This window comes from Neofelis nebulosa, chromosome 17, assembly GCF_028018385.1.
Source record: "Neofelis nebulosa isolate mNeoNeb1 chromosome 17, mNeoNeb1.pri, whole genome shotgun sequence".
Lineage (NCBI taxonomy): Eukaryota > Metazoa > Chordata > Mammalia > Carnivora > Felidae > Neofelis > Neofelis nebulosa.
In genome coordinates, this window is record NC_080798.1 from 6508062 (window position 1) to 6527350 (window position 19289).

Genomic DNA, 19289 nt, shown 5'->3' on the forward strand with positions numbered 1-19289 from the left:
TGAAGTTTGTCGTAACATTTTATTATGCAAATTAGAAAAATTTACATAGCACGTCTAGACACTCTTTTCATGTTAATCAACACAATCAGACACAGCTTGCTCATTTAGAGCCTCATTGGATCATTTTCTTAATGGGGACACACGGGGACCTTTGCCATTTTTCGCTGATGTAAAGAATGCCACGGTGGCTGTGTAGGAGTAGGCCGGCCTCTCTGCAGATGTCTCAGGATTTCTCTGGGTCAGACAACTCAACGTGTGATTACTGGGTTAAGGAAAGTGCATTTCACATTAGGATAGATTCTGTCCGATATGGTCTCCTAAAGCTACGAAGTACCCCATCCCACAACAACACGTGAGATTTCCCCCCTGATGTAAGCAAAATTGGTACTGTAATCTCTTTGTGTTTGAAAACTGGGGAGAAATTGACAATCCGTTGTATTTCCATTTTCCACCTACTTGTAACTTTCATTAGTTTTGTGGGAATAAAACCTGGATTTTCATACTTTGCTGTTCTCCTTTGATTTATTTTTAAGGGCTGTTTTATGGCTTAATTCTTTACACACAGCCTTGTGTCTTCATCAGTGTTTTGCAGTGAAATGTAAATCTTTCCTTCTTGCCCTCTACTTTCTGATCTTTCTTAGGCAGATCTGAGCTAGCATGATCTCAAGGTATTATGTTCCATTTAGTACTCTTTTCTTAAAATTATCTCCTTAAATTGGCTTTTTGTATATATCTTGTAGTTATTTATTTCATTGATTGTAAAGTTTCATGTAACACACACATTAATAGGTTCATGTGTTCTTTGGCAAATCTCTCCATTTAATTTTTCTTTTCAAAATTATTTTTCCTCAGCACAATGGCCACTGTTTCGTTTTTTTAAATCCCACATTTCTTCTGCATTTGAATTGCTCTGAGTTTCTAAATCACTGAGGTCTTTATGTGACCACACCTCCAGTAAGAATTAGGTTTGGGAGTGCCTGGGTGGCTCAGTCAGCTGAGCATCTGCCTTTGGCTCAGGTCATGATCTTGTGGTTCATGAGTTCGAGCCCCGCGTTGGGCTCTTTGCTGACAGCTCGGAGCCTGGAGGCTGCCTCAGATTCCATGTCTCCCTCTCTCTCTGCCCCTCCACTGCTCGTGTTCTCTCTCTCTCAAAAATAAAAAAACATTAAAAAAATTAAAAAACAAAAAGAATTAGGTTTGTCAGTTTTTGGTCATGTCTTTGTTATGTCCTTCACATAGGTTGGGAAATGTCTTGCAAATAGGTTCCTCAGTGCAACTTCTAATGGGAATGAGTGTTTCCCCCCAGCTGGGCCCAGCTTACGCATCCAGAGCAGCGGTGAATGGCAGGAGCCTGGCTGGCCCACATACCTCAGCCTCACCTTTGGTGGAAATGCTTCCAGTGCTTACTGTGGATTGTGATGCTTGGTGGAAAGTTCTTCCTCAATAAAAACGTTTCAGATGTCCTGTTTGGTATGATTTAAAAAAAATTTTTTTTAACATTTATATTTTGAGAGAGACAGAGCATGAGATGGGGAGGGGCAGAGAGAGGGGAGTTCCAGATTCTTAAGCAGGCTCTAGGCTCTGAGCTGTCAGCACAGAACCAGATGCGGGGCTTGAACTCAGGAACCGAGAGATCATGACCCGTGATCTGAGCCGAAGTCAGATGCTTAACTGACTGAGCCACCCAGGCGCCCCCCGCCCCCTTTGTTTTTGGGTTTTTTTTTATTTTTAATCATCCAATATTTCTTCAAAGATCTGCTGTGACCAACCTGTGTTCTATTTAGTTCAATTAATGTACATTAGTAAAGTTCATCAACCCGAATCCTTTTTTTGTTGTTTTTAGTGGAATAAACTCCATTTGATGTATACATTCCATAATGGCTAAATGTCTGACTTTAAATGAAAACATGTATTTATATTTTTGCATATAGTTTGTCACACCTGAAGTTACCTCTTGTGCTCTAGATCCACTAGGTGTGTAGAACTGTCACTTAGGAGAACGTCAGGTGTACGGTGTCCATATAATCAACTGTGTGTTGGATATTTTTCATTTATATCGTTCTTTTTATTGTCCACAAAAATGGGAAATCTACAGTGATGTAGTGGATTCGATATCCTCTGATGGAAAAATATAATGAAACAAAATTAGGGACCTAAGAATTGCTCACAGTTACCTGTTCTTGCCCAAAATGATATGTCAGAACATTCACTTTGGTTGAATCGGTCCTTACACTGCTCTCCCGCTCATATTTTGTGTGAACAGGAGAACTCACCCCCAAGGATCCGTGGTGAAATGTGTTTTTCATTTCAGGAACAGTTGACCTTCAGGGACGTGGCCATAGAATTCTCTCAGGAGGAATGGGTGTGCCTGGACCCCGCTCAGAGGGCCTTGTACAGGGACGTGATGCTGGAGAACTACAGGAACCTGGTCTCCCTGGGCAAGGAAAATGTCCCTCCAGAAGTCGGGATCTGCCCCAGTGAGTCTCTTGGGAGCCCTTGCTCTGCTTGATGGAGATTGAGGCTGGGTTCATTTTGAAATGAGAACTTTTATGAGGCGGCATCCCCTTCCACTCCCCCTTTCGTCAGATGGTCTGCCCACCCCACCCTAGATTAGTGGTGCCTCCAGAAGTTGAGGAAGAACAAAACCTTATGGCAAACTTTAAAAAATGTCTCATTCTGGATCCACTTAGATCCGTGTACTTCTGACTCAGTAGTTCTTGGAAGAGAGCTGGATATCTGTGTTTTAAAAATATTCCATAAGCATTCAGGAGAGAGTGAAGAGGCCTGTGGAATGTTTTTCTAGACATCTGTAACATTCTCTCTCCTCAGCTGAACAAAGGGCTGGAATTGGATTCTGGAAAAGATACAGCACATCACATTCCTTTTTTTCATTCCTTTCTTTTTATAAGCAGGAATCTCTCTTTCTGTCTTGAATGATATCTCTATTTTGGAGCAAGGGAAAGAGCCCCAGACTGGAGAGCAAGGTGAAAACAGTGAAAAAACCAAACGGGTGGGAACATAGGCAAGAGCTCAGAAGGGCAGAGAGGAGGCCGCACCATTAATGGTGTTTGGGGAACTCTCCACCAGTGGGGGAGTTCTGTGGGAAAACAAATGTGTCTTTCTTGTGAGCTCTCAGAGGTAAAGTTTGCTTCCCTTCCCCTCATCACTCCCTTCAGACGTGTAGAAATGCATCCTCCTAGCCCCCAGCTCATGCAAAGACCAAGGCAAAATCTTGGCCATGACCTGTAGCACTCTATTAAGTGCCCCATGACCTCTTCTTTTTTTTTTTTTAAGATTTTATTTTTGGGGCACCTGAGTGGTTCAGTTGGTTAAGTGTCAGACTTCGGCCTAGGTCGCGATCTCCTGGTTTGTGGGTTCCAGCCCCACGTAGGGCTCCGTGCGGACAGCCCAGAGACTAGAGCCGCTTCGGATTATGTATCCCCCTCTCTCTCTGCCCCTCTCCAGCTCATGCTCTCAAAAATAAATAAATGTTAAGATTTTATTTTTAAGTAATCTCTCCACCTAACGTGGGGCTTGATCTTACAAACTCAAGATCAAGAGTTGCACGCCCTCTTGCTGAGCCAGCCAGGCGTCCATGCCCCTGTGACCTCTTTTGTTCCTTGACCATGAAGGGCACTAGGGGGCTGGTTTTAAGGGGTTCTCTCTTTCTCATTCTTTTCTCATTCTCATTCTCTTTCTTTCTTTTCTCATTCCATTCTTGTTCCCAGTCCACACGGGTCAGAGCTGAAGCCTCCCCAATCCTGGCATCAGGACTTCTCTAGGATCATCCTCAATCTGTGTGCTTAGGAGAACTGCTCCTGGTGTTGGAAAACATCAGCATCTGTGGGCCCAGAGCTCTCTGCCTCTTCAGGCCCTTTCTTCAGTTTTGCTTTTGCCCCACGTCAGAGTGTGTGTCACAGGGGTGGGTGGGTCTCTCAATCCAGCCCTGAAACTGCTTTGACTCAGCAGCAGTATAAGCACGTCCACACCACACTATACTGTAAGTTTCGCTATGTTATGTGTTTTTGTTACTTTTCTCTCAAAGTATTTTCTACTTTGCTGTGTGATACCTTCTTTGACCCATGGGATTTTTTAAGTGTTTAAAGATCTTCATGTATTTACGTCCTTTCCAGTTTTCCTTCAGTTACTAATGTCAAGTTTCATTCTTCTGTGGTTAGAGAAAATACTTTGTATGATTTCACTCTTTTTCAATTTGTTGAGACTTACTTCATGGACTGATATATGGTCTGTCCTGGAGAATGTCCCACGTGCAAGTGGGGAAGAACGTATTTTGCTCTTATGGGCGGGGTGCTCCATATACGTCTGTCAGTGCTTGCTGGTTTATACTCGGCTAAAATTGTCTGTGTCCTTCCTGAATTTCTGTCTGGCTGTACTCTCCATCATTGAAAGTGAGGTCTGGAAGTCTCCAAATACTCTTCCACAACTATTTTTATTTCTCCCTTCAATTCTATAAATATTTGTTTCATATATCTTGGGGTTCTCTTGTGTATATGTTCGTATTTGCTGTAATTCCTTAATGAGTTATACTTTTTAAAATATATATTGTCCTTTGTCTCGTAACAATTTTTACTTAAAGTCTGTTTTTTCTGATACTCCAGACACTAGGAAAACAAAAAAGTCATTAGATTCGCATTGCTCTCTGAGCCCACAGTATCTCCAAGGTATGCCTGTATCTAAAAACTTTCTTCTTTTTATTTTTTTTTAGTGTTTATTTATGAGAGAGACAGAGCGCGAGCAGGGGAGGGGCAGAGAGAGAGTGGGAGACACAGAATCTGAAGCAGGCTCCAGGCTCTGCACTGTCACCACAGAGCCCAATGCAGGGCTCAAACTCACAGACTATAAGATCATGACCTGAGCTGAAGTCAGATGCCTAACCGACTGAGCCACCCAGGCGCCCCTAAAAACTTTGCTTCTATAAATCCTGTCCTTCTCTCCTCTGCTGCTGTCACAAATTCTGTATATATATTGTGTGACCATCAGTGGTTCACATTTAAATCACAGATTTTAAATACTGTTTGATGTTGTTTTAATCAATAGGGAAAAAGAGTGACAAATTGAAAACACAATACTAACCTTATACTCACCAGTCTACGGTCTTTATTACTGTTTCTTATTTCTTGATGTGGATTCGCATTTTTGTTTCTTCGTTCATATTAGCCTCAAGCATTCCCTTTACTAATTTTTTGTTAGACTGGTCTTCCAGCAAGGGACTCCCCAGTTTTGTTTTGTTTTGTTTTTCTGGCAACGTTTTAAGTTTTCTTCTATTTTTGAAGGATAGTTTGAAGTGTGTAGAATTCTTAATAGACCTTTATTTCTCTTTAGCACTGTGAAAATGTCATCCCGTTGCCTTCTGGTCCATACGGTTTCTGGTGTGAAATCATTGGGTAATTTTATTGACGATCTCTTTTACCAGAGGAACTACCCTTTGCCGCTTTCAGGGTTCTGTGTCTTTGGCTTTTGACAACTTGATTATGAAGTGTTTCACTGTGGGCATCTTTCAGTTTATCTCACTCGGGCCTTGCTGAACTCCTTGGATATGTTTGTAGGTTTATGTACTTCACCAAATTTGGGAATTTTTCTGCCTTATTACTTCAAATATTTTTTCTGCCCATTTCATTCTGTCCTCTCCTTCTGGGATTCCCATGATCTATGTTGGTACACTTGAAAGTGCCCCACAAGTCTCTTGTTCCATTCATTTTTCTTCATGCTTTTTTCTTCTGCTGAGACTGAGTAATCTCAGTGGACTTAATTTGTTCAATTTGTCTGTTCAATTTGGTGTTAAACTCCCTTAGGGCTTTTTCCATTTTAGTTTCTGTACTTTTCAGCTCCAGAATGTCGATTCTGGTTCCTTTTTATAATTTCTGCCTCTTTCTTGATGTTCTCAGTTTTGAGAAATATTGCTGTCATTGGGTCCTTTGGTTATTTGCATATGGTCTCTTCATAGTTATTTAACCATAGTTCTTTCAAAATAGTGACATAAATTCTTTGTCTAGCAAAGTCTGATGTCTGGGCTTCCTCAGGGACAATCTTTGTTAAATTGCTTCTTTTCCTATGTATGGGCTATACATTATTGTTGGTTTGCCTGCCTTATAATTATGTTAAGTTAAACATTTTGAGTATTATGACAACTCTGGATGTCACATTCTCCCCCACCCATACCCACACCTCAGCATTGCTTATTGTTGTTTACTGCAGTTGCTGTTGTCTGTTTAGTCATTTTTCTGAGTCAGTTTTGTAAAGTCTGTATTCTTTGTCACATCTGGTTTGCTTAGTGGTGAGCTAGTGATTAAACGCATAACTTATCAAACACCTGGAACCAAAAAAACCAAAAAGCAAGAAACTCCTAGTCTTTGGAAATAGACTTTGTACGTTTGTTTGGGAATACCCAAAACTCAGCTTGGCAGTTTACAGTGGGGTCTTAGCCTTTACCTCCTGCTTCTGCCGACCTGAAGGTTAGCAGGAGGTGAGGCACAGGGTCACCTCATGTGTTTTCTGAGCACTGGCCCCACCTTGGGAATGTGCACGACTTAGATTCCTAGGAACGTGTAGCTGTTTTTCAAAGCCCTTATTCCCCAAAGCATTTTACTCCCCAGCCCTTCATCCCTGGCTTCACAGTGTCTTCTCTTGGCCCCAAGTGTGCCGTCTGCTAGTATACTTGCCTTTAAATATGCTTGTCAAATGGACACCACTCCCACCCCACCTGGCATAGCACCTCTTGAATTCGGCAAAGGCAAAACTTTTTGAGCCAGTTTTTCAGTGAGCCACCAAGCAGATCAAAGTAAAACCCACAATTCTTAGAGAATCAAGTCTGTTCTGCCACTCCCAGTACATGGGACCTATAGCAGGAACATGGGCTGCCTCTATGCTGTAGAGAATGGGATTGGGCCAGGGGAAGTTAAAATGTTAAAATCTCTCCAACTGAGATCAGCTGCCTTTTTCTTAAGTACCTACATGATTGCTATAAATCTTTGTTTGGTTTCCAGAATTTTGATAAAGTTGATTCTGACAGTTTTTGCCAACTTACTTGCTGTTTTTGTAGAGAGATGGACTTAGAATATTCCACGATTTTCATGCTGTTACTTTTACCCAGTTCTTTACAATACTATTTACTATTTACCCAGTTATTTACAATACTATTTATCTGAAAACTGATATTTCAGAAGCCACTGGGCATGTGTGTAACTTAGACTGCTATGAATATGTGGAAGCTTTTCTCAACATGTTTTCCAATTCTCATATTGTGTGCTCTTTCTGGAATATAAGTCCTTTCCCTTGTTATTAAGAGAGAAATCATTAGAATTCCAGTCTATAATTGTGTGTGTGGTTACTTATTATTTACCTGTTGGATTTATCTTGGTTTAATTTAAAAATTTCATTTATTAACTTGTCATCTACAGATTAGGAGTTTCAGTATCTAGTATGGAATATGACTGCAATTCACCAATTGTTAAATGTTCTAAAATGCCTATTCTGCATACAGCATAGACAGTTTTAGAGTAGATATTAAGAATATTTTCTTATTCCAATGATGTATTAAATTATTCTTGACTTCTTATTACCTTTTTATTTTTACTTTTATAGTTTGTAACTTCCAGGTATTTATCTTATTCATTTTTTTTTGAAAGACTTTATTTTTAAGGAATCTCTATACCCAACATCAGGCTCAAACTCATGACCCCGAGATCATGAGTCACATGCTTTACCGACTGAGCCAGCTAGGCGTCCCTAATTCATATTTTTATGGATTGTCATTACTTCATGTAGAACTGTGCCTCATCATTTATTTGCATATAGTAATTATACTGTAAATATGCATTTGTATAATATGTTTTCAGTACAACACACCTATCTGTCTACTGGCATTTGGTGTGTGTTTTGATGTGGTGGGCAAAGAATACACTTTCTTTCAGAACTTATATAAGTTTACATAATGTGAATGATTTGGTCATAGGGTGTTTCAAAGTAGGTTTCTCTTAATATAATTCGAAATACATGTTATCTTTTATTAAAAGATTCTATTCACTTTGCCTTCTTAAACATTTACAGACTTTGGTTGAGAAGTTTTTATTTCTTCAATGTAAGTTTTAGTCTAACAACCATCTTGCAACTCTAGTTAATATGAAGACTTTTTTTTATATATCTTTCAGATAGCTCTGCTACATTCGTGATCAGGGAATTATTACCAAAGAAAGACATTAATAATGGAGAATTATACCAGTCAGTGCTCTTGGGAAGACCTGAAAGCCATGGCCTTGAGGATTTTGACTTCAGGGAAGTCTGGGGAAATACGTATGAATTTGAGAGCAAGTGCGAATATGAAGAAAGAAATTTAAAAGGAATGCTTGTGACAGATAACCTAAATCTCAGTGGTCGAAGAGATAAACAAGACAGCAAATCCTGGATTAATTTACCTTTAAAGCACAGTGTTTCTTTAAGAAAAAGTACATATCAATATTTTAAACAAGGGAAATCATTAATAAAGAATTTGTTAAAAATAAAAACCAATATAATCTATGCAGGAAACAAGTATACAAAATGTTTTGAAAATAGAATTGCATTAAGCTCCCAGTCGCATCTGGCTGAATTATTTCAAACCGAGGAGAAAATTAGTGGATGTAATCAAGTTGAGAAGTCTGTCAAAACTTGTTCCATTTTGCCACTTCAGAGATTGCCTCCTAGTGTCAAAACCAACATTTGTAATAAATATGGAAAGGTTTTTATGTGTCCTTCATTGCTTACACAGCACCAGAAAACAAAAGTTAGAGAAAAACCATACAAATGTAACGAATGTGGAAAGACTTTTAGCCATCATTCAGTCCTTACTAGTCATCAGAGAATTCATTCTGAGCAGAGACCATACAAATGTAATGAGTGTGGTAAAGCCTTTAAGCAGTTCTCAAACCTCACAAGACATCAGAGAATCCATACCGGAGAGAAACCATATAAATGTAATATATGTGACAAGGTCTTTAATCAAAATTCCCACCTTACAAACCATTGGAGAATTCATACTGGAGAAAAACCACACAAATGTCATGAATGTGGTAAGGCTTTTATCAAGTGTTCAGACCTCTGGCGTCATGAGAGAATTCATACAGGAGAGAAACCTTACAAATGTAATGAATGTGGTAAGGGTTTTACCAAACGTTCATATCTTTGGGATCACAAGAGAATTCATACTGGAGAGAAACCATACAAATGCATTGAATGTGGCAAGGTTTTTAGGCAGTGGTCTACCCTCAGGATTCATCGAAGAATCCATACTGGCGAGAAACCTTATAAATGTAATGAGTGTGGCAAGGCTTTTAAGCAGTGCTCACACCTCACTAAGCATCAGAATGTACATCCTGGAGAGAAGCCACACAAATGTACTGTGTGTGCCAAGGCTTTTATCCACATTTCAAGTCTTGTGAAACATCAGAAAATTCATTCTGGAGAAAAACCATACAAATGTAATGAATGTGGTAAGGCTTTTATCCAAAGTTCAAGTCTTGTGGATCATCAGAGAATTCATACTGGTGAGAAACCTCACAAATGTAATGAATGTGGCAAAGCCTTTACTGTGCGTTCAAGCCTAACTAAACATAAAAAAAACCATACTGGTGAGAAACCTTATAAATGTAATGAATGTGATAAAGCATATACACAGCTTGTACACCTTACTAGACATCAGAAAATACATACTGAAAAGAAACATGATGAATCAGGTATACACGGTAATGCTTTTATTCAAAGCTCAAGCCTGGGGGATCATCAGAGAATTCATGGAAGAGAGAAACCCTACAAATGTAATGAGTGTGGCAAATCCTTTAACTGGTGTTCACGCCTTACTCGACATCAAAGAATCCATACTGGAGAGAAACCATATAAATGTAATGTGTGTGGCAAGGCTTTTAGTCAAAATTCAAACCTTACAATTCATCAGAGAATTCATACTGGGGAGAAACCTTACAAATGTAATGAATGTGACAAAGCCTTTAAGCAGTATTCAAGCCTCATAAGACATCAGAATATACATCCTGGAGAGAAACCACACAAATGTATTGTGTGTGGGAAGGCTTTTATCAAACGTTCGCACCTCTGGGGTCATGAGAGAATGCATACTGGAGAGAAACCATACAAATGTATTGAATGTGGCAAGGCCTTTCAACAATGGTCTGACCTCAGGATTCACCAAAGAATTCATACTGAAAAGGAACCTTAGAAATGTAATGAATGGTGGGGTGCTTGGGTGGCTCAGTCAGTTAAGTGACCGACTTCAGCTCAGGTCATGATCTTGTTCATGAGTTTGAGCCCTGCATTGGGCTCCATGCTGGTGGTGCAGAACCTATTTGGGATTCTGTCTCTCTCTCTGTCTTTCTCCTTCTGTCTGCCCCTTCTCCACTCTCTCTCAAAATAAATAAACTTTTTAAAAATGTGAGTAAAAAAGAAACATAATGAATGAGAATCATTTAACCATTTTCCACAATACACTATGTATCAGAGGATTTATACTAGGGAGAATTAAGTCTAGTCCAAGATTAATCAACCTCAGATGTTAAATTCTTCACAGTAATTAAAAGTCAAAATCATTTAAGACTCATGAGATGAGTGTCAATGGAACAAGGTGATCTTTAGTAGTGATGTGCCATTTATTAAAAAAAATTTTTTTAAGTGCCATCTTTTTTTATTATTTTGAGAGAGAGAGGGAGAGAGAATCCCAAGCAGTCTCTGTGCTGTCAGCACAGAGCCCAGTGTGGGTTTCAAATTCATAAACCATGAGATCAGGACCTGAGCTGAAACCATGAGTCAATGCTTAACCCACTGAGCCACCCAGGTGCCCCTGTACCATTTCTTTTAAAACTACTTTTTTTTTGTTTTTAATTTGAGGTTTCTTAAAAAGCCTACATTACTATTGATGTCTTTCAACCTGAAGTTTGGTGTTCTACTTTCATTACATGTTTTTTTTTGTGTGTTACCATGATGGTTTCTGGGAGCAGATCAATATGATAAAAGGGCCTACTTTATTAAATGAGAATCATTCTTATCCATGTATCCTGAAGGAACACTGAATTTTAACATACAATGTTGTGTGGTATTGAATGAGAAAATGGGTTGGGCAGAGAATATATGTCAAACAGTGATGTAAATAGTATGTTCAGGATCCCTTCTACAGATTTGTCAGTACAACAGAGGGCCACTGGATTATCAGAAACCACTGTTGTGCCAGATAGCATGAAAAAGCAGGCTTTAAGATTGAGAGACTGGGGCGCCTGGGTGGCGCAGTCGGTTAAAGCGTCCGACTTCAGCCAGGTCACGATCTCGCGGTCCGTGAGTTCGAGCCCCGCGTCAGGCTCTGAGCTGATGGCTCAGAGCCTGGAGCCTGTTTCCGATTCTGTGTCTCCCTCTCTCTCTGCCCCTCTCCCGTTCATGCTCTGTCTCTCTCTGTCCCAAAAATAAATAAAAAACGTTGAAAAAAAATTTTAAAAAAGATTGAGAGACTTAGATTTTCATGATAGGTTAGCAGGGACTGCTTATGTGCTAGAAATAATGGAGAAGAAATGATAGTCATCCTCTCCCTGTAATGAAAATAGTGGTTGTATATCAAAGATAAGTGAAAATTTAGTCTTATTTTGGGGAGCTAAAAGCAATTATCAGAGAGAAGAACTTCATCAAAACAACCAGAATACAGTGTAGAGGTACTGGATTTGTGTTTAACCACTACACTGATGCTGTTTTACTCAGAATTCTATCATAGTTATGTTTTCGTTAATAAAATGTAATCATTTTTTCAAAGCTCTAAATGAATTATTTTCTTCCCCCTATCAGATCAAGTCTATCCTGTCTCATTATAGTACTTCAACACAAACATTAACAATACAGCTTCAGGCTGTCAAGGATGAAAAGCATCTGCAACAATTTTCTTCCCTGATGGAATCAAAGAACATAAAACTTTATGAATATATACTCATAATTTACTTGAGTTACTCCCTCCACCCTCTGCCTCTTGGATATTTATGTGGCTATGATGAAAACAGCACAGCAGTGCAACCTTAGACTCCAAACATTTGAAGTGCAATTCATCAGTGTGCACCTGATGTTTCCATATGCCCTTGTTTGTGCCTACACGAGACTCACGACTTGTACTGGCCTTGATTTACATGAAGCAATATATATATATATATATATATATATATATACACACACACACACACACACACACACACACACACACACACACATATATATCTGTATAGGGATAATAGATAATACACACACACACACAATCTCTACACCCAACATGGGGCTCAAACTCAAAACAACCTGAAATCAAGGGTCACATGCTCTACTGACTGAGCCAGCCAGGCTCAGCCCTGGGGCAAAATATATTAAGCATGTAAGAAGTGTCAGGAAATAAAAGAAAATTTCAGGAGTAGAGATATGATATGCGCAAAGTTTCCCCCCAACCGCTACTTGGAGCTTTCACTGGAGTAATTTGGAAAGCTCACTGATCATGAGTTTCCCCTTAAGAATGAACATATACACTTGAAGATACATTAGTCTTGCTTTGTTTGTAGGCCAAGTAGGAATTTCACATATCGATCCCCTTGAAAATAGTTAATTTGCACTTTTAGATATTCCACAGACATGGGATGAACCTCTATCTGAAATTTAGTCTTGGGTATCAAGACTGATAATGCTAATCACCAAAAGGATGTGAAGATGTTTAAAGCACAGTGAGACTTTCTGGGGAGAGCAGGACAGGTTTCCAAAGCTGCCACAAAAATGGCTGGAGAGACAAGAGGAGACTCACTTCAGGTTTCTATGGAGTTTATACTAGACGGTGGGTCCTGCGTGTGGTTTGACCTTTTGTGGGCACCAAAGGAGCACCTGGGCTTCTAAATTTGGCCACTTGTAGAGTAGACGGGAAGAGGGAGATACATTGAATATGTGCAGTAAGTAAATGTGTGTGTGTGTGTGTGTGTGTATGTGTGTGTGTATCAATTATACCTCAAGCTGTACCAAAAACAGGGAAGGCAACTGAGAGAGGGCTGAGGCTTAAAAGCTGTCTGTCCATGGTCAAATACCAAAAACCAAAAAGCAAAAAACTGGAGATTAGAATACAACACAGAATGTTTACTCTCAAACCTGATTGCTTGGTTAGGAGAGACCCATTTTCTTCATACTAATAATAACTTCTTATGCATCCTTTCCTGCTACACACATAGGACCCTTTACCCAGTATAACTGCTGAAAGTGAAATACTGAAATACTGTTTAGATAAATTGCCCAAGTCGCTTTTACACTAGTTTGATCATTAATGTGTGCAAGTATTTATCAGACGGTTAATATGATTCAATAATCTTACCAGAAGAGTTTTTCAAAGGTTATAAAAATCTCAACTTGTGATTATACTATTAAGCATTATATGAGTCTTTCAACTCTGGTAAAATTCCTTTTTATTTAGAAATTTTTCCTTAACCCATTTTATATATATTTAGTTTACATGTTTTCTCTGTGTTACTACATTGAAAAATTTGAAAAAATGCATGAGTTAAAGATTCTTTTAAGAGGTGTGTAACACGATAATGTATCCAGGACAATAAGAGATACAAAGTAAGTGCTTTATAGATATGAAGATTAAGAGTTCTTTTAATTTTTCTTAACGTTTATTTATTTTTGAGACAGAGGGAGACAGAGCATGAATGGGGGAGGGTCAGAGAGAGGGAGACACAGAATCCGAAACAGGCTCCAGGCTCTGAGCTGTCAGCACAGAGCCCGACGCGGGGCTCGAACTCACAGACCGCGAGATCGTGACCTGAGCCGAAGTCAGCCGCTCAACCGACTGAGCCACCTAGGTGCCCCGAGTAGGAGTTCTTTTATACCTTTTAGTTCAGTGGAAGAAGTAGAACAGTATGAAATTGTGAACTAGAATCTAGTAAGGTGGAGCTAAGAGACCTGTTGATACCCTACAAAACTAATAACCAGGATTTGGAGAACACAATATGTTCATTTTACCTTATAATCATTTCCAATTCTTCTATTACTGCCATAAAACTAATCCTCTCTGTCCTACATTATTGCAATGGATACTGGAACTTATTTTTTTTCTTATTTTTATTTTTTTAATTTATATCCATGTTAGCTAACATATAGTGCAATAATGATTTCAGGAGTAGAATCCAGTGATTCATCTCCTACATATAACACCCAGTGCTCATTCTAACAAGTGTCTTCCTCAATACCCCTTACCCATCTAGCCCATCCCCCCCACCCACAACCCCTCCAGCAACCCTCTGGAACTTACATCTCAAGTCCTTATAGTATAGTGTCAGGATATCAGACTTTTTTCCCCTAAGTTCAACGTGAAGCTATTTGATGTTTTTACTTGATTGTTTCAATAACATATGTCCTACCATAAAATCCACTTTTTTGGGGGTGGGGGGTGGAGACTCGCATGTTTGAAGGAGGGGGCAGAGATAGATAGATAGATAGAGAGAGAGAGAGAGAGAGAGAGAGAGAGAGAGAGAGAGAGAGAGAATCTTAAGCAGGCTCCACACCCAGCATGTAGCCCAAAGCAGGGCTTGATCTCACAATCATGAGATCATGATTTGAGCTCAAATCAAGAGTTGGATGCTTAACTGACTGAGCCACCCAGGCGCCCCCATGAAACCCACTCTTAAAATGTACAATTCAGTGGCAAGGATGTCTTTTCTCACCATTCTTGTTCAGCACTGTACTGGAAGTCCTAGATAATGCAGTAAGAAAAAGAAGTAGGACAGACATTATGAAGCAAGAAATAAAACTGTCTTATTTGCAGATCACACGGTCTATGTAGAAACTCCACAGAGTCAAAACGAAAAAACTTTTGGAACTAAGAAATGATTATAGCAAGACTGAAGGACACAAGGTTAATACAATGTGCTGTGTTATCCACCTAAATCCCATATGGTGCAATTCTAACCCACAGGGATGGTATGTGGAGGTGGTGCCCCTGGGAAGTCAATGACTGCGTTAGAGGGGAACCCTCATGAAGGAGATAAGTGACCTTATACAAGGGACCTCAGAGAGCTCTTAATCTCCACAATATGAGAATCCAACAAGAAAACAGTCTTTTGCAGCCAAGAATAGGGCCCTCACTTAGACACCTAATTAGCCATCACAGTGATCTTGGGCTTCCCAGCCTCTAGAACAGTGAGAAGCATCTGTTGCTTATGTACCATCTGGTCTATGTTGCTTTGTTATAACAGTTCAGACTAAGACAGTACACAAGTCAGCAATGAACAAGTGGAATTTGCATTTAAAAACACAGTAACTTTACACTACCAGAAAAGGAAGTTATACTTAGGTATAAGTCTAACATAGTATGTACAGGATCTACAGGAAGAAAGCTAGGTAGCTGATAAACAAAATCAAAGAACTAAATAAATGGAGAGAGATTTCATGTACACGGACAGAAAGACTCAATAGGGTCAAAGTGTCATTCTTCCCAACTTGACTTACAGATTCAATGCAATCCCAAACTAAATAGCAAGTTATTTGGTGAATATCAACAAATTGATTCTAAAGTTTATATTGATAGTCAAAAGACACACAGTAGGAAACAAAATATTGAAGGAGCTGAACAAAGTCAGATGACTAATATTACTTGATTTCAAGGCTTACTATAAATATACAGTAATCAATGGGGTGCCTGCGTGGCTCAGACCGTTAAGTGCTCAACTTCGGCTCAGGTCATGATCTCACAGTTCAGGAGTCTGAGCCCTGCATCCGGCTCTGTGTTGACAGCTCAGAGCCTGGAGCCTGCTTTGGATTCTGTGTCTCCCCGTCTCTCTGCCCCTACCCCGGCTTGTGCTCTGTCTCCCTCAAAAAATAAACAAACATTAAATTTTTTAAAAAATATACAGTAATCAAGACACACAAACAGATCAAAGGAACATAATGGAGAGCTCAAAAATGGACCCATACAAACATGGTCAACTGATCTTTGACAAAGAAGCAAAAGCAATACAATGGAGAAAAGGTAGTCTTTTCAACAGATGTGCTGGAGCAAATGGACATCAATGTACAAAAAAAAATTCATCTAGACACAAACCTTATTCCTTTCACAAAATTCAACTCATAATTAATCATAGATGTAAATGTGAAATGTGTAACTATAAAATTCTTAGAAGATGACACAGGAAAAAAATCTAGAGGACCTAGGTTTCATCACTTTTTTGATACAATACCAAAGGCACAATCCACGGAGGTAATAATAATTTGGATTTCGTTAAAATTAATAACTTCTGTTGTGCAAAAAACACGGTCAAGAGAATGAGAAAAAAGCCACAGACTGGGGTAAAGTACTCGCAAAGCACATTTCTAAAAGGTCTGGTATTGGAATACACAAAGAACACTCTCAAAGCCCAATAAGAATGCAAAAAACATCATTTAAAAATGGGAAAAAGACAGCAATAAACACCCTCATCAAAGAAGATACACTGGATGGAAAATGAAGCATATGAAAATACACTCCGCATCTTATGTCATTAGACAACTGAAAAGAGAAACAAGGAGTTACCACCACACATCTAATACAATGGCCAAAATCCAAAATCCTGACACCAGTGGATGCTAGTAAAGATGCCGAACAACAAATACCATCATTCACTGCTTGTGGGAAGATTACAGCCACTTTGGAAGGCAGTTTAATGTTTTCTTACAAAACTAAACATACTCTTATCACATTCTAGCAATCACATTCCTTGGTATTTATACAAATGAGCTGAAAACTTATTTCCATGTAAAAACCCGGCACATGAATGTTTATAGAACTTCTGCTTAACTGTCCAAACTTGGAAGTAACCAAGTAGGTGAATGGTTAAAAAAAAAAAAGCTGTGATATATCTAGACAATGGCACATTATTCATCACTAAAAATAAATGGACTATCAAGCCAGGAAAAGACATGGGAGAACCTTAAAAGCACCTTGCCAAATGAAAGAATCCAATCTGCAAAGGCTACATATTGCATTGTTTTAACTACACGATATTCTGGAGAAGGCAATAGTATGGACATGTAAAACATATGGCCAGGCAAAACATTTCCCCATGTAAACCAGTTGGTCAACCACTCTATGAATCTGACACAGGAGCTAGGACCCAGTCTATTAAATTTTGTGTAAACACCATTTGATTAAGTTTATGAGGTCAAGCTGCTTTATTCACCTCCGCTACAGAAATGCAGGTTCCTAGTTCAACCAGCTGAAGAAAGCCCAGTGCGCATTAGTGTGTAATGTAGAAAGACATGGCATTTCTCCTTTACTTCCTGAACTCAGTTTTTGATGGTGATGCATCAAGAACTAAATATGGTGCAAAAAACATTCACTTCACATATTTCTGATAAGATTAGGAAATGTTATATTTGTTATCCATGCAAAGCAGAGTCTGGATATAACAGAATTCTGGCCCATAAGCAGAAAGGGGCAGACAGTTGGAAAACACACAGAAATCATGGCAGTGGTGTTCACCAGCCACCAGCTGGGATTACAAAGAAGAGCAACACAAACATGAAAGACGGAGGAGAGGAAGTAGAAAGACACAAAGGTGCTCCCCAGGACGAGGATGCTCTGGGTGGCTCTGGACTCAGCAGAGGATCTGGGGGTGACATTAGTGCTGTGAATGTGCTGGACCCGCTGCTTGTGTCTGTGCAGGAGGAAGACCATGGAGCTGCTGGCCCCGATTGTAAGACCACACAAGGAAGCTTCAGGAAATACTATCAACACTGCATATACGGAAACTGTGACTGTCTCGTGATCTACAGCAAGACAGTAGCCCAAATCTCCTTTCTTTGTGAAGTTTTTCATGCTCCGGTTGCTAAACACATATAACAGAGGAAAAACTAAATTTACAAACATGAACTGGATCCAACAGAGGGAAATGGAGAAGCCAATGTACTTTGGGGCTTTGACTTTAAACTCCTTCAAACAGGAGTTCATGGGGCTGATCATAATGGTCTGGAACACAGTCAAGAGGCAGGTGCTGCCAATGGACATTCCCCTGCCCACCCTCTGAACACAGAAAAGAAGTTTGCATCCAAACTCATTGAAAAAATGTTTCAACCCAAAAGATGCCACAGTGTGGGGGACTCCTTTAGAGAGAATGACCAAGGAGTTGGCTATAGTGAGGTGCCTGAGAATCAAATGGGTGGACCTCACCCTGCATTCAGTGTAAAGGAACAGATAATGGTAAAGAAGAGAGAAATTTTCCACAATTCCAACTATGGTCTGTGACAAGAAGATTATTCCTACTATCAAATCCCTGTAGGACATTCTGTCATTCAACACCCTTACTTTTAAATTATGGCAACAATCATTCTTCTGAGCAAAAAGGCTCACTGAAGATTTCTGACACCAAAAGGGACTTTCATTATGTGCTTCTGTTTGATGGCCAAGACTTCATGAGATGGGAATAATAGATGTCTGGTATATTTCACTGAAAAGTCAGCATGAAAGATGACGTGGTTAGCCTGGGGGAAGCAATGACAAGTGACGGCCAAGGGAATGAACGCAAATACAACATTTTCAGAAAAAGCTAAAATTCACTAGCTGTACCTGAGGATGGAGGGACCCTCAATCACTCCCCATGTCATAAAACAGATAAACTCTCAATGGATTGCTCATCTGAATTTTAAAGAAAAATAGTGTACTTTTTTTTTTTTTTTTTTTAGAAAACCAAACAAGATATTTCTATGGTCTTAGAATAAGAAAATACTTACTTTAAAGAAGATATTTCTTAAATAGCACAGAACACATTAATCATATGGGTGAAATGACAAAATTAAGGGTAGTTCTCATCAAAACACACACACACACACACACACACACACCCAGACAGATATAACCTGTAACCAGCACAAAGAACTACTACAAACCACACAACAAAATAAACAATAGGCAAAGCATTCCAACAGAAATTTTAAAAAGAAGTCATTCAGTGGATAATACATATGTAAAAGTATTTAAAGATTTTTAAATGTTTACTCATTTTTGAGAGAGAGAGAGAGAGAGAGAGAGAGAGAGAACGTGCAGGGGAAGGGCAGAGAGAGAGAAGGAGACACAGAATCCAAGGCAGGCTCCAGGCTCTGAGCTGTCAGCACAGAGCCCAACACAAGGCTCAAACTCACAAGCCGTGAGATCACGACCTGAGCCGAAGTCAGATGCTCAACCAACTGAGCCACGCAGGCACCCCGTGTGTAGAAGTATTTAATATCCTTAGTAAACAGGAAAATCAAAATATAACCACTAC

At 39.4% G+C, this 19289-nt stretch overlaps 2 protein-coding genes and 1 long non-coding RNA gene across 10 annotated transcripts in view; 1 reads left to right on the top strand and 2 right to left on the bottom strand.

Moving 5' to 3' along the window:
* Positions 1-19289, bottom strand: part of LOC131499938 (uncharacterized) — a 115364-nt gene continuing 96075 nt past the window's right edge. Inside the window, exons 3-5 of one of the 8 annotated variants that reach the window (XR_009256106.1) lie at positions 1952-2118; positions 1408-1463; positions 1-262 (exon numbers count right to left, since the gene is read on the bottom strand). This is a non-coding gene — a long non-coding RNA (uncharacterized LOC131499938). Of the gene's footprint in view, positions 1464-1941; positions 2119-19289 lie in introns of all 8 variants that reach the window. The other 7 variants (XR_009256100.1, XR_009256104.1, XR_009256108.1 and 4 more) reach the window with 7 other exon arrangements.
* Positions 2115-11261, top strand: LOC131499857 (zinc finger protein 677-like). The gene is made up of 2 exons (XM_058708308.1): positions 2115-2477; positions 8169-11261. The coding sequence occupies exons 1-2, from the start codon at positions 2195-2197 to the stop codon at positions 10223-10225; spliced, it is 2340 nt and encodes a 779-aa protein (XP_058564291.1). The 5' UTR covers positions 2115-2194; the 3' UTR covers positions 10226-11261.
* On the bottom strand, positions 12278-19046 carry LOC131499902 (vomeronasal type-1 receptor 4-like). The gene has a single exon (XM_058708467.1). The coding sequence runs from the start codon at positions 18311-18313 to the stop codon at positions 17372-17374; it is 942 nt and encodes a 313-aa protein (XP_058564450.1). The 5' UTR covers positions 18314-19046; the 3' UTR covers positions 12278-17371.